The sequence below is a fragment of the Podarcis pityusensis genome (assembly GCF_964106645.2).
Source record: "Podarcis pityusensis genome assembly, chromosome: 6".
In the NCBI taxonomy this organism is placed as follows: Eukaryota; Metazoa; Chordata; class Lepidosauria; order Squamata; family Lacertidae; genus Podarcis; species Podarcis pityusensis.
In genome coordinates this window covers 97,510,155-97,526,193 of record NC_138030.1, presented here as the reverse complement: position 1 = coordinate 97,526,193, position 16,039 = coordinate 97,510,155, and the positions used below count along the sequence as shown (strand labels likewise).

The window sequence follows — 16,039 nt, the reverse complement described above, 5'->3', positions numbered from 1 at the left end:
CAACTAACATCCTGAATTAAGGCCTTAAGGTACCAGACAGGAAGATGGGGGGGGGGTGCTATTTGTTGCTATGCCTCAGGCAACAAAACGTTTACAATGCCAGCTAGCATTGCCCACCAACAGGGCAGAGGGCTTCCTGTTTTCCTTAAAACCTTTCCTGATCATTTCTACAAATGTGTAATACACTATTTTGTTCAGCATTAAACATTCTGGGAGTTCAATAGCAACCTTTAAGAACCTTGTAATGTTACAGATCTTATTCACATCATGCAATGTACCTCTGTATTGTGCTTCAAGCAATTTTAGAGCAAAGAAAGGAGAATGAGAGTGGCCAGGTTAAACTGTACCCTAAAATAAGCTGCTGATTAACAGGCACAAGTGATCTGTTCCTCTGTGCCACATGAGAAAACTAGTCAGAGTCTGGCTCATCATGATGTGTGAATCTGGGCTTGTCATCTGCTTCATCCAAACAAACCATGAGTGGTAAGCCGCCAGTGCTTTGCCTGGAGAAAACCAAGCCACAATCCTGAAGTAGGTAGACATTTGATGACTAGCCAGACTCTGAATTTTTTTCTTCCTCTGAACAGCACAGTCAGGAGAGGGGACGGAACAAAGCACCTATGCATCTTAAACCATCCTTTATTTTAAACTATGGTTTTAATGTTGGATATAAGTGAGGACAATATGTGCATTGTTATTCTAAATATAAGCACCATTTCAATATCCACAATAGATCTGTCTGTTTATTATTCAGATTATCTATGTGAGGACACAAGAATGAATGACAAAAGACAGACAAAGCCAGTCTCGTTTTTTCAACAAGGCATCAATGTTCTTAAGATTCTTGTACCTTACCTTTCCCAAATGTGTCAAGGTTTTCCAAAGCCTTGCATTAATGAGAAGCCAGCTGAAACTAACAGGAATACAGAAGGAGGGCTTTGGGAAGGTGATATCCTACAAAAACTGCCCCACAAATGATACGAGATTAAGGCATCATACAGGTGTTAGAGGTATGCCTGTTGGGATTTTGCTTTCCGTGTGTCATCTATGCATGTGCTGGACTGTGGCATTTGAATAGGAGAGCATGTACATAGTTCCAGCCATACAATCCGTACATTTCGATTTTGCAATATTCAGACCGCATAGTTGCAGACCACAGGCCTTCCTGTACTAGAGACTGAGAACTGTCTCTTTATCCTCCCAGGAGCCAGAGACACAGGTTATATTCTCTTCCAAATTTAAATCACCTTTAACATATATTTCTCCAGTCTCCTCTTTAAAAACTTTCAAGAAAAATCATGACTAGCCTAATGCAGAGACAAATAAAGAGATTTGGCCTTTCACAACTCACACTCTTAGCTAATCTGCTGGACCACAAGAATTCCACAGCTCGCCTGCTGCATAGAACTTGGGTTCACCTAAATCCACTGACTTCAGTAACACTAAAAGAGCCCAATTCCAAAAGAAATTAAATATGCCACACATGAATGCTGCTGCAAAGGATGCCAAAAGATAGCACACATTTTGTGATTTATAACATTTAACATCTTTTCCTCAATTTCCAGTAAGTAAGGTGGAGATCTCCTTTGAAAAGTTTATCTTTTTCTAATGTATCAGTGTTTCTAACACACAGCTTATTACCTTGAGAATTTATTCTCGGTAAGAATTTAAGACACAGCAGAAACTTGAACAAATATCATTCAACAGCCTCCATCATTCAACAGTAACAGAGATTTTCAAGAAACTTTATTTTGCAACACACACTGTTGCTTTTCTGTGTTCATGGGGAATCAAAGTACATTGACTCCCCCCCCCCCTGTTTTTCACAAAGTACATTGACTTGAATATCATGAACATCTATTAAACGAACACTTGTGTCCCAAAATATCGCATCCCAAGAATAAGTCCTTGAGCAAATCTTAAAGAACAGGAGAACTGTTCAGAAATGACAAAAAGAGCAGAGTTTGAACAGGGAAATAAGGGTTCAGTAAAGCAAGGACTACCAACAAAATGGTCAAGAGCCACAAATGATGACACTCACCCCCAAATACATCTCCGTTCTGGTAGTTTTTCCCCTTCTGAGCTTCCTCTTCATTTTGTACAGCAGAAACATGCTTGGCTGACGCACAGCCCATAGTTTCATTTAGTTAGCTCCAGCTTGACTGAGCCGCAAACCATTTCTACAGATGTGCACACATGGCCTTTATTATTTTGGGGAGTAATCCACCTTCCAGCTTTGTTGTCAGGACACTTTTTTTTAACCTGTTGACATAATACAAGAGAAACAGGACAAAAAGTCAGCAATTGTATGAGTCCAATAGCTATTGCCAATGCTCTCCATGGTGGAATGCCTAAAGAGGAGGACAAGCAAGAACCAAGACCCATTTTACATAATAAAATATATCTCCTCTCCAAAAGTCATGCCTGGGAAACCACAGACATCTACAGCACTTGTTACTCATGAGCATCCATGAATTATGAGAGGGAAGGTGATACTTTCATTTGGATAAAAGGTTTTTTTAAAAAAAATATATCAATAAAATTTGTCATCACAAAGACAGCAGTAAATTTAATTCGACTTTTCTGACTTTCATACATGGTACTTATGGTACTTTCTAGTAGCACATTTTGAACACCTTCTAAAAAGCTCTTAGCGGTTCACAGAGCTGGCTTCAGTCCTACAAAAAACAAGTATCATGTGCAAATTACAAACTTTCACCCTTGGGCAGTCACAACACACTTGGCTATAGTGGGGGGTGGGGGGAGGAGATGGCTACCACAAACAAACAAACCACCAGCAAACAACTCCCATGAATTTCTGAATCTACAAAGCAGGCAAACCACCATTACAGTGGTACCTCGCAAGACGAATGCCTCGCAAGACAAAAAACTTGCTAGACGAAAGGGTTTTTTGTTTTTTGAGCTGCTTCGCAAGACGATTTTCCCTATGGGCTTGCTTCGCAAGACGGAAACGTCTTGCAAGTTTGTTTCCTTTTTCTTAACACCGTTAATACAGTTGCGACTTGACTTCGAGGAGCAACTCATAGAACGCGGTGTGGTAGCCTTTTTTGAGGTTTTTAAAGACTTTGGCGATTTTTGAAGCTTTTCCAAAACTTTCCCGACACCGTGCTTCGCAAGACGAAAAAAATCGCAAGACGACAAAACTCGCGGAACGAATTAATTTCGTCTTGCGAGGCACCACTGTACTTTCAACATGACTTCTGAATTCACGGAGGTGGGGACGCCCAAGTCTTGCTACAGATTGCTCCCATAACACTAACCATATTTTATTGTTATGCTTGAATGCAGTCATTACGTACCAAAATATATTTAATGGGATCTAGGTCACAGACTGAACACTAACCAACTATAGTGCTGACATGGAAGAAAATACTGCACCTTTTACCTGGTATGTTTGCCAGGTATGAAAAAGGTGGATTCCATGTTAACTTCCCTATGAGGAAGTTTCATCATTTAGGTTCTTTTTAGTCTGGAGAAAAAGTAAGGTGCAAATACAACTGAAGTGTGCAAGATGACGCATGACGTGGAGAAAGTGGAAAAAGAGAAGATATTTCCCCTCTCTCCTAATACTAGAACCAGGAGTCTAGTTTGAACTATGAACTCCAAAACTTTGAGTGCAGATATGGCCCCCATACAAATGTTCACAGAGGGGAATTTAGGAAAGCACAACTGGTTCAGTTGCACTGGGTGCAAAGCCTTGGGGGACGCTGCAACGATGCTTTAGAATGGAGAGATAGAGAGCAAATGTTTTGTATCGCAAAGGGTTCTGCTGAAATTTGAGGCCACAAGGTCTGCCGCTGATATCCACCACCATCTATCCACTCCTTTTACACACAGCTACAGGGGCGTGTTAGGCGTGTTCTAGCATGCTCTGTCTGTTCACACAGAGATGGGGAAGGCCAAGAGACCTTGTCAATGTCTTGTGTGAAACTGTATACTGTACCACAGCTCCCAGATACCACAGCTCCCTGGAAACGATGCCTTATGAGGAACGGCTAAGGGAGCTGGGCATGTTTAGCCTGGAGAAGAGGAGGTTAAGGGGTGATATGATAGCCATGTTCAAATATATAAAAGGATGTCACATAGAGGAGGGAGAAAGGTTGTTTTCTGCTGCTCCAGAGAAGCGGACACGGAACAATGGATCCAAACTACAAGAAAGAAGATTCCACCTGAACATTAGGAAGAACTTCCTGACAGTAAGAGCTGTTCGACAGTAGAATTTGCTGCCAAGGAGTGTGGTGGAGTCTCCTTCTTTGGAGGTCTTTAAGCAGAGGCTTGACAACCATATGTCAGGAGTGCTCTGATGGTGTTTCCTGCTTGGCAGGGGGTTGGACTCGATGGCCCTTGTGGTCTCTTCCAACTCTATGATTCTATGATTCTATGAATCCTCTGCAGTAACTGTGCAGGGGTTCCTTAGTAGTAAATATAAACATGGGCATAGCCAGGATTTTGGGGGGGGGGGCAGAACCTCCATTTGCTATGTATTTTTATTGATTTTTATTGATTTGGGGGGCAGCTGTCCCTCCCTGCCCCCCTGGCTATGCCCATGGATATAAATGTGAAAAGAATTTTATCAATTTGCAAAATTAGAAATGTGGTGATGCAGTGGATCACCCCAGAATATTGGTACACATGGAGGCGCTGGGGGAAAGAATGCCCTGGCGTTTGGATGACTGAATGAATCCCGGGTATTCAACAAAAGCCTACAATTTCCAAGCATAAACTCTGGCAGATAACAGCACAGCTTTTCAGTGAAATCAGTCCAGCAGCAATAAACAGAAGCAATGCTAAATAGGCCATTGTTTCAATAATCAACTCCACTTTCCAGACTCCTAGTTCACATCTAACCACTATTCTGATGTAAAAATGGCTGACTGGATGCCAGATGGGACATCTAAATAGACTAACCCACAAAAAGCCTCACATGCACTCTTACATAGACACTCGATTTGCACATTTGAAGCAAGGGACTCTTTAGGAAGGAGTCAGAAAAAGCCACAAAACATGTACAAATTGAATACAGTGGTACCTCTGGTTACAGACGCTTCAGGTTACAAACTCCGCTAACCAGGAAGTGGTTGCTCCAGGTTAGGAACTTTGCCCCAGGATAAGAACAGAAATTGCGCGCCAGCAGTGCAGCGGTAGTGGGAGACGCCATTAGCGAAAGCACACTTCAGGTTAAGAACCGTTTCAGGTTAAGAACAGACCTCTGGAACAAATTAAATTATTAACCCAAGGTACCACTGTACAGCAGAAAACTCATCCAAATATAAACAGCTAACTTATTAAACATCACAATAATTTCATAATTATCTGCCTATGTATTTCTAATAGTATAACCACATCAGTAATTTTTGATATAACTGTAAAAACTACTCTGAAAATTTATTGTTCCAAAAATGAAACTTTCATCTGCTTGTAAATTGTAAATTGAAGCAATTAAATGCACAAATTGTCATCTCATCTGTCCTCCCAGTTGAACGACGTGGCCCAGGGAGAGAGGGAAAAATAGTGGAAGTGAACAGCTGGCTTCGCAAATGGTGTAAACAGGAACGGTTTGGATTCTTAGATCACGGACTGCAGTTTCTTGAAGATGGACTTCTGGCAAGCGATGGGCTGCACCTCACAACGGTTGGGAGGAATGTTTTTGCCAAAAATCTCAGAAACCTCATCAGGAGGGCTTTAAACTGACTAATGTGGGGGAGGGAGACAGTGCTCCTGAAGGTAGGAGTCTATCAATTGATGAAGATCATCATCCAAATGTCATAGACCAAATGGAGCAAACAGTACGCAGACCTAGTGGTGGGAGGAAAAAATCCTTAAATAAGAGACACAGGGGAATGATTAATGGACTTCAATGTCTGTACACTAATGCGCAAAGCATGGGAAATAAACAAGATGAGCTTGAGCTCTTGGTACAGCAAACTAAATATGACATAATAGGTGACTGGGAGCGGCCGCCGAGACCATATAACACCGGTCTTGAAAGACCTACATTGGCTCCCAGTACGTTTCCGAGCACAATTCAAAGCGTTGGTGCTGACCTTTAAAGCCCTAAACGGCCTCGGTCCAGTATATCTGAAGGAGCGTCTCCACCCCCATCGTTCTGCCCGGACACTGAGGTCCAGCTCCGAGGGCCTTCTGGCGGTTCCCTCACTGCGAGAGGCCAAGTTACAGGGAACCAGGCAGAGGGCCTTCTCGGTAGTGGCGCCCGCCCTGTGGAACGCCCTCCCATCAGATGTCAAAGCGATAAACAACTACCTGACATTCAGAAGACATCTGAAGGCAGCCCTGTTCAGGGAAGTTTTTAATATGTGACATTTTAGTGTATTTTTCATCTTTGTTGGAAGGCGCCCAGAGTGGCTGGGGAAACCCAGCCAGATGGGCGGGGTACAAATAATAAATTGTTGTTGTTGTTGTTGTTGTTGTTGTTGTTGTTGTTGTTATTATTATCACTGAAACCTGGCGGGATAAGTCCCACGATTGGAATGTAATAATGGAGGGATACAATCTATTTCAGAGAAACAAACCAGACAAGAAAGGAGGAGGAGTGGCGTTATATGTCAGGGATGTGTATACCTGTGAAGAGATCCAAGATTTAGAACCTCAAAGCCAAAGTGAGAGCATTTGGGTCAAAATTAAGGGAGAGAAGAATAACAGTGACCTCATTGTGGGAGTTTACTATAGATCCCCAAGCCAAACGGAGGACATAGATGATGCCTTCCTGGAACAGATGGCCAAGCATGCAAAAGGAAGGGAGATAGTAGTAATGGGGGACTTCAATTACCCGGATATTTGCTGGATGTCAAACTCAGCCAAGAGCATAAGGTCAAACAGATTCCTCACTGGCCTTGCAGACAACTTCATTGTCCAGAAAGTGGGAGAAGCAACAAGAGGAACAGCCATTTTAGATCTGGTCCTAACCAATGTTGATGACCTGGTTAGTGGGGTAGAAGTGGAAGGATCATTAGGCGCGAGTGATCATGCTCTTCTGAAGTTTACTATACAGCGGAAAGGAGCAGCCAAGCATACTAGGACTCAATTTCTTGACTTTAAGAAAGCCGACTTCATCAAACTTAGGGAAGTGCTGGGTGAGATCCCATACTAAAAGGAAAGGGAGTTCATGATGGCTGGGAGTTTGTTAAGAGGGAGATAGTAAAAGCACAACTTCAGGCAATACCAATGAGATGGAAGCATGGAAGGTGCCTAAAGAAGCCAGGGTGGCTATCTAAAGAACTTTTAACTGAGTTAAGATTAAAAAAGGATGTGTACAAAAAATGGAAAAGGGGGGAAACCACCAAAGAGGAATTCAAACAAATAGCCAGCACGTGTAGACACAAAGTCAGAAAAGCTAAAGCGCAGAATGAACTCAGGCTTGCTAGAGAGGTTGAAAGCAACAAAAAAGGCTTTTATGGGTATGCCCTTGTGTTCTCTTCCAACTCTATGATTCTATGATTCTAAATATTAAGATTATACCAACAAGAATGAGTCTTTCTGTAAAAAAAATGATTTTAATCAAGTCTTACTGACTAGTGATTTAAATCAAGTCTTATTGACTAGTGATTTCAATTGTAATTTCAATCGATTTTATTTAAATCAAATCCACCCTGGAGGGGTGTAAAAGTCATCTGTTTTGAGGAAGCATTGCCTTAAGGTAGAAAGACAGGAAATAGTAAATTGGGAAGTGTTGTTGCTGCTGCTGCTGTTTTCCCTGCCCATCCGACTGGGTTGCCAACAGAATATACAAAAACACAACTGAACATCACACATGGAAAGCTTCCCAATAGCCTTCAGATGTCTACAGAAGATGTTTCTAACTGGTATTTTTTTGCTTCTGTCAGTGGGTCACAAGTGACTTGTACAGGTCTCTGTGTTAGAGAGAAGCTAATGCTTTCCTTTCTTTTTAGTGGGTTAATTGCAACCATGTGAGAGAGGGAAGGGTAATGTGCCGTGTGGTGTGGGCAGGTTCTTGGGCTTATAGTCTCCTGGATAGATTGTTGTTTGGCCAATCACTGTCACTCACCCTAAAGCAACTTCAAAGGGTGCTTGTGAATGATAAACGAGACGGGGATTAGATATTCCACTTTGGGGTTTTCAGAGAATTAAATCTTCTGAATATTATCTAATTTGAATGAATTCTCCAGTGTTCTCCTCTGGGGGCAGGGGGTGTCTTCAGACGTCGTTGGATCCGGTAGGCTTAGAGATATTGACATAAGAAGCGCAGCAAACTGTCCTACCCAGTTAGACCACTTCCTCTGAAGAATACAAAGAACTCTTCTTTCTGCTTATGAGTTAGGTTGAGATTGCCAACCTGATCTGCTCTCAGCACCTGGTACTTAAAGAACAAGATGTCCTAACAAGAATCCAGGGAGTAAAAAAGCCAGCAAATAATGCCTTCTGAGTTTATTTTAATTTTGTGTGATAGCACGGCAGTTTGAGTTCTCCGCTGGGTTTTCACTCATACCTTAAATTAAGAAGAAGAAGCTGCAGTGAAATAACAATTGGAAAATCAATTGAGCTGCTTGTTAAAATACCCTACCATGTAACTCAACATTGTACAGTGGTACCTCAGGTTAAGTACTTAATTTGTTCTGGAGGTCCATTCTTAACCTGAAACTGTTCTTAACCTGAAGCACCACTTTAGCTAATGGGGCCTCCCGCTGCTGCCGCGCCGCCGGAGCACAATTTCTGTTCTCATCCTGAAGCAAAGTTCTTAACCCGAGGTACTATTTCTGGGTTAGCGGAGTCTGTAACCTGAAGCGTATGTAACCCGAGGTACCACTGTACTACTACGTACTACAACCAAAGAGAGACTTACATGTAAACAAAAACTATTTATCTGTGCAATATTTTAATTTTGGTCTCCTGAGCAATTAATTTCCCCTTACGAAGCGAAAGGAAAGAAAGGGAAAGTCCAATTTTGACCAATTTGAAAGCCTAAGCAAACAGCTTTCCATTTTTTCACCTGCAGTGAAAACTTCCACCTTGACTGAGATCAGCCTTGTTGTCTACTATGGATTCCTGTCAATTGCCAAGCATTCTGGGGTGAGCTCTAGAGTCCACACTCAGATCACACAGTCAGGTCTTTGGGGCCTCAGGGTCACCCCACACAAATCAAGCATGTCCCCCAAAACTCCCTCTGCAGCTGAAGGAGGCTAAGAGCAGAGGGAAATCTGTTTCTCAGCAAATTTCATCTGCTGTCACCAGTATTCACGGCAAAGATTCCCTGAAAAAACTAGAAGGAACTCCTGGGTTCCTCAGAACAAGATTTGAAGATTATTGGCATAAGTAGTATGAGATACCCATTACCACAGTAAATTTAGAAATAAAATAATTTTTAATGTGAAAGTCTAAGAAATCCCATCTTCATCTATTTAATGAAAAAAAAATCATTTTATCTTTGGTTTTTATGCCCAATGAGGGATTATGAAACCAGCTTTTAAAAAATGACTGCATCTATTTATTTTTTACAAGAAATTCTTCCTTTTCAAATAGCACTCTTAACAACCTTTGTATAAAGAAATATTCATTTAAACTCCAGACTAAACAATCATTCTGAGACATGCTAACATGTTTCTATAATGAAATAATGGATCATATGGTATTTAAACACAAATATCTGGGGTCCCACTGCCCAACAAGTTCATGTAGACACTACACCAAAGGTGAAATGAATCCGCATAATGCAACACAACAAATGCAAAGGCAGGTATGTTTTCTGGTTCCCTATATAGGTCCACAACAAATGCTAACACTCCCCTGCTGTGCTAAGTAACTAAAAATACAAAGCAATATGCAATTGTTCCGTGTGCACAATCTATGACAGCAGCTCATTGAGAACAAGAATGCAGAAGAACATCAATATATGCATTGTGCACCAATTTTCCATCTATTGTTTGTACCAGATTTATGTTCACATATATGTTAATATCCTTGAAATGAGGAGTCTCTCTTCTATGAAGCTGGTGCCCTCATTATGAGTTTTGATTTCCTGTGCCTATCACCATATTGCATTTTTTATGGCTTGTCTTGATGAATCCAGGCAGATAATCAAGTAGAGTAATAACAACATCATAAAGGATAGGAGGAGTGCCACTAGAGAAACACGTAGACTAGTAGTAGAAGATAGCAGGAAAATTCACATTTCAGGAAATGATTTCCCAGGAAATAAACATGCTAGTCTGCAGTTGCAAAAACAATCTCACAGCGCAAATGCTATGTCATGGTGAGTGATCTATGACCGCTTACATTTTTTCACTCTACATACTAAGACACACTCACACTCACATATAGTGTGTGTTTATTTCATCACTTCTTCCACCTGTCAAAGTAGACTCCAGTGCATAAAAGCTTAAGCCACAATACAAGTTAGTCTTTCAAATGTTGTGAGGCAATTTGGGGTGCTAATTCTTCAATTAAAAGTAAAGGAACTCCTGACCATTAGGGCCAGTCGTGGCCGACTCTGGGGTTGCGGTGCTCATCTCGCTTTATTGGCCGAGGGAGCCAGCGTACAGCTTCCGGGTCATGTGGCCAGCATGACTAAGCCACTTCTGGTGAACCAGAGCAGCGCACGGAAACGTCATTTCCCTTCCCGCCGGAGCGGTACCTATTTATCTACTTGCACTTTGACGTGCTTTCGAACTGCTAGGTTGGCAGGAGCAGGGACCGAGCAATGGGAGCTCACCCCGTCGCAGGGATTCGAACCGCCGACCTTTCGATCGGCAAGCCCAAGAGGCTCAGTGGTTTAGACCACAGTGCCACCCACGTCAATTAGCTTATTGCAAACATACAACCTTGGGGAGGGTAGAGAATTGATTGACACATGCTCATTGTGTCCCTAAAGTTAGGTCTTTTAGAGGTTCGTGTGACAACATCCTCCAAGAACATAATAAAGTTAATAATAATAATGTATTAAAAGATATTACTCATGTCTTGTCTGTGTTAGAAGAGGATGACTGACTTAATTTAATACCGACAACCAGGACACTTCTAACAGTGACTGTGTATTCTGTGGGCCCATTTGCACTGTACTCCCACCAAGACCTGTCCTGGCCGCCTCCTCCACTGCAGAGCCACACATCCTGCAATACAAGCACAACAATCAACAATCACAGCATCAACAATCCAGTAGGGTCATTCCATATCAAGTGATCCAACTTTTTTACCTCATGTCATCCCATTTTAGTATTTTGTACAATTGTTGAATGATCAAAGCTAAACTTAAATCTAAAATGTTAATTATTTATCTCATCCTGTTTGTGAGTTGTGGGAGTTTGAAATTTCAAAAAAATTGACAATTTTGGCCTTGCCTGACTACACTATAATACAGTCAAACATCGGTTGTCAAACATAATCCGTTCTGAAAGCCCGTTCAACTTCCAAAACGTTCGACAACCGAAGCATGGCTTCCAATTGATTGCAAGAGCTTCTTGCACTCAAGCAGAAGCTGCACCGGACACCCAGGGTCTGAAAAACCTTCGAAAACTGGAGCATTTACTTCTGGGTTTTTGGCGTTTGGGAGCTGAAAAGTTCGAAAATGGAGCCATTTGAGAACCGAGGTTTGACTGTACAGTGGTAGCTCCAGTTGCAAACGGGATCCATTCTGGAGTCCCATTTGCAACGTGAAAATCCCGCAACTTGAAGCGCTATATCTGCGCATGCGCGAAGCGCGAAACCTGGAAGTAGCCCTTTCTGGCACTTCCGGGTTGCCGCGGGACCCAACCTGAAAAAACAAACATGAGGCAGACATAACATGAGATGTGACTGTAATAGTAATAATCATAATACCGCACCTCATATGTTGTATATTAAAGGCTATATGTTGTTGGTTTTCTTTTCTTCTAATGGGGTTACATTATGTTCAAAATAGGCCACAGCTAACAGAAAGGTTAGGAGAAAGGAGAAAACGAGGGGGTGCCACAAATGAATTGTTCAGTATTAAAATCTAACATTTGTCACTGCAATGTGCGCCACACAAACGTCTAAGTGGCTGAGGAAGCATCTGGATGCTCAGAATGGAAAGCAGACCAACATGCAGCTGAGTCAGAGAGATGAAGCAAAACCCTGTACACAAAATTATACATTGTCATGGCTTGTGCACAAACCTCACCTTCTCTATTTTTAGCTCCTTCACAGGAAATGAGTCAAAGATGACAGCAGTACCATTCAGTCTCAGACCATGTATGAAACAGCATATTAAGCATGCCATGTACTGGTGGTTTTCAAAGTTTTTGCCTTCAAGAAACATTTTTGACTTGTCTTGAGGAAGTGTCTTTGTCTACTTGAGGCTACATTTGAAGGTGATCTGGAAACTGCAACTAATCCAGAATGCGGCAGCTAGACTGGTGACTGGGAGTCACCTGAAAGACCTACATTGGCTCCCAGTATGTTTCTGAGCACAATTCAAAGTGTTGGTGCTGACCTTTCAAGCCCTAAATGGCCTTGGTCAAGTATACCTCAAGGAGCATCTCCACCCCCATTGTTCATCCCGGACACTGAGGTCCAGCGCCGAGGGCCTTCTGGCAGTTCCCTCACTGTGAGAAGCAAAGTTATAGGGAACCAGGCAGAGGGCCTTCTCAGTAGTGGCACCCTCCCTATGGAATGCCCTCCCTTTAGATGTCAAGGAAATAAACAACTATCTGACTTTTAGGAGACTTTTAGGAATGCAGTCTTGTATCAGGAAGTTTTTAATGTTTGATGTTTTAGTACGGGGGTCGGCAAGGTTACCTTGCCTGGGCCAGATCAGTCCCGCGGAGCCCCCTCCGTGGGCCAGACAGCGAGCGCGCATGAGCGATTTCTGGTGTCTGCACACACACAGACGTGATTTCCAACGCTGCAGAAGTGGGGATTCGCCAAACGGGCGGCTCGGTTCTGGGGCGGCTCATGGGCCGGTTAAACGGCCCCCAAGGCCGCTTCCAGCCCATGGGCCGCAGGTTGCCAACACCTGTTTTAGTATGTTCTGATATATGCTGTGAGCCGCTCAGAGTGGCTGGGGAAACCCAGCTAGATGGGTGGGGTATAAATAATAAAATGATGATGATGATGATGATGATGATGATGATGTAACTCCATACAAATTGCACAAGTTTCTCGGGCATATTGCAGAGGTCACAGGGTGACAGCAGGGTGAACAACAGGGAGGGTGGTATGCGGCTGCCCACTGCAAGGAAGACTAGTCGTGGTGGGCCCAGTAGAAGGTTTCATGGGAGCTTGTCCACCATCACAGATCTCCCCTGATGAGTTTTGAAAAAGTCGCAGAACAATTATGCAATCCATTGCTCTGGCCTAAACATTGTTTTAATACTTATGAGAACACCTGTTGATGGCAATTATATTTTACAGTGTGCGGACACATGAGGAAAGGACCCAGAGGGAAGGCACTCACCACTGCAGTGCATGACCAAGTCAGAGTGCCAGAAGGGGGGGGGGGGGACGTGTGCTCTGGCAGTCATCAGATGCTGCTAGCAGATACAGTCATACACACCTGGATTTTCGTTTTCATTATTTAATAATTTTTTACCCCATGCTTTCATAAATCCTCTTCACAATGCAGCTTTCACTGTGTCTAAAACTGATTTACAAAGTGCAAAATGTAGAAGGGAAAAAAGTCCACAAATTAATTGAATGAATAAAATAATGAAGTAATATTAAAAACCAAGAACTGACTGCACAAAATACCCTATATTACTCTTTCCACTAAACACCTTTGAAACATTACAAGGGATGAGGTCTTCCCTGGGAGTTCCCATAGATCTGCAGACGCTGGTCCCACTTTTGCCAACAGGAATTTTTATTCTGGACCTATTACTTGGAAGCTGCTACTAAATCTGTACCCATCAAATCTAGCTTAATTTCTGCAGGTTTATAGAGATTGCCTTGATGAAACAGGATACTCTCTTCAGTCAGCATCACCTTTCTTCCAGATATTAGTAGTGTTCTTTTGTCCAGGTCAGGGAAATATTCAGCGATCTTTGCAAGCCATGAAAACAAGGATCACACTTCCGCAACAGCCATGAAGGTTGTTCAATGTCTGGACAAGGTGACATGTGCAACTACAATGACACTCCCTAACCTGCCACCTGCCTGGCTGCTACGTGTTCCAGGAGAGGAGATAAGTGGCTAGCCACACCTCTGGCACAGTCAACTTCAAGTTGAGGAAACTGAAAGCTTACTGAAATTAGCAGTTGTTGACATGAGATACTGTTGGCCAGACATTAAGTGGGTGCTTCAACAAAGCAAAACTTATCAGTATCAGATCAATAGCAAATCATATGGCAGGACCATTGTAACCCTGTGCAAGTGCCAAGGATTATATTGGAATCGGAAAGGTAGGGATTGGATTGAACATATACCGTATTTTTTGCTCTATAAGACTCACTTTTTCCCTCCTAAAAAGTAAGGGGAAATGTGTGTGCGTCTTATGGAGCGAATGCAGGCTGTGCAGCTATCCCAGAAGCCAGAACAGCAAGAGGGATTGCTGCTTTCGCTGCGCAGCGATCCCTCTTGTTCTGGCTTCTGAGATTCAGAATATTTTTTTTCTTGTTTTCCTCCTCCAAAAACTAGGTGCGTCCTATGGTCTGGTGCGTCTTGTAGAGCGAAAAATACGGTAAATGTTTGTGGGAGTTATCCTTTTTCTTTCCAAGATCAGTCACTTGGTATTTGGTGAAATTGCTAATACGTGGACAAGCCTTTGAGGGGGAAAGGCCCAACGTCATAAGATAAAATCTGTTGCTCTTACTTCCTTTCAAGTGACCTTTGGAAGCATAAGGGGTTTGTGCTCCTTGCCTTGCCTATCCTGCTTATGACAGCCGAACAATGCAAACCCCAGAGAAAAGTCAATATGTCAACTTAAAGGCAGGTGGGAATCCTAAGCAGGCAATTTAAGCCGTTATACTAATTTGCTAACTTTCCCCCAACGAGTGGGTTTCCAAAGGGCAATCATCTCACCTCAGGCAACAAGGGAAAAACAACTCATTTCCAGGAGCAAAAGAACAACATCAAGCCCCAATTCATAAATCACTATGTATCAGGAATGGGAAATGGTTGACCTTCCAGATGTTGTTGGTTTCTTGTCTCCCACTAGCCCCAGCCAGCGTAGCCAACTGCGATGGATCATGGGAGTTGCAAGTCCAACAAGAAGGACCACAGGTTCCCCATCCCCATTTATTGATTAAGCGCTAAGCTTTCAAGAAGTTTTGGTATGTATTAAAAACCAGCTGCAGCTATCTGTCAACATCAAATTCACAACACTGTCAGCCATCCCATTTTCAATATCATCCCATTGCCACTCCCCCCCTGCCCCCTTTAAATGGAGCTTAACTGAGGAAATGTTTCAACTGTTCTAGTCTGGGTTTTAGAAAATACCATTAACAACAGCTGTGAGAAAGTTTGCAGTTTTGCTTAAGAGTCTGTGAAGAATTTTTTAAAAATAGAATCTCTCAACTACATACTGGAAATGTCAAAATAATTTCCATTCATGTACTATCTCTACAACTTTGTAATAAAATATTGGATAATTTTCATTAAAATTGTCAAAAAACAGAAATCCCACCAGCAAAAAACAAATAAAATACCTTGAGCAAAAGCTTGATCAAGCAGAAGCAGTAAACAAGCATTTGAACTGCCTTTGTCTCCAGCTTTAGGAAAGTTTTTTGCTTATTGTCCCTTACTTTGAACTTTTTTCATATATTGACGCAGCAACACATCTCTTGCCCCCCCCCCCATAAAAATCAACTAACCGGAGAAGCGTTAGTTTTAAAAAAGAGGCACAAACTTAAAATGGATGACTACACCCACGCAAGCGAGTGGATGCACAAAGCCCCCACAGAGGGAGCCATCCCTCACCTCTGATGCCTGGGATTGACAGAGGAAGTAGTAAGCAAGTGTACAGAATATACACTTATATGCAGCCTACTTCGTCTCTACTTCTGCAAGTTTCCCCATCAGTTTCTGCTGCTGCCCCATTTGAGGTTTTTTTATTAATACACATGACAGTCACTGGGCACTTTACACTGAATGA

At 42.4% G+C, this 16,039-nt stretch overlaps 2 protein-coding genes across 2 annotated transcripts in view; one reads left to right on the top strand and one right to left on the bottom strand.

Annotated features, from left to right (window-relative positions):
• Positions 1 to 6,412, top strand: part of LOC308480584 (uncharacterized protein) — an 88,303-nt gene extending 81,891 nt beyond the window's left edge. The window contains exon 2 of the mRNA XM_081012309.1: positions 5,965 to 6,412. Within this exon, the coding sequence (XP_080868435.1) occupies positions 5,965 to 6,339 (375 nt within the window). The 3' untranslated portion in view covers positions 6,340 to 6,412. The remainder of the gene's footprint in view (positions 1 to 5,964) is intronic.
• Positions 1 to 16,039, bottom strand: part of LOC308480620 (uncharacterized protein C1orf21) — a 134,487-nt gene that overhangs the window by 77,004 nt on the left and 41,444 nt on the right. The window contains exon 2 of the mRNA XM_081012393.1: positions 2,042 to 2,262. Coding sequence (XP_080868519.1) covers positions 2,042 to 2,135 — 94 coding nt within the window. The 5' untranslated portion in view covers positions 2,136 to 2,262. The remainder of the gene's footprint in view (positions 1 to 2,041; positions 2,263 to 16,039) is intronic.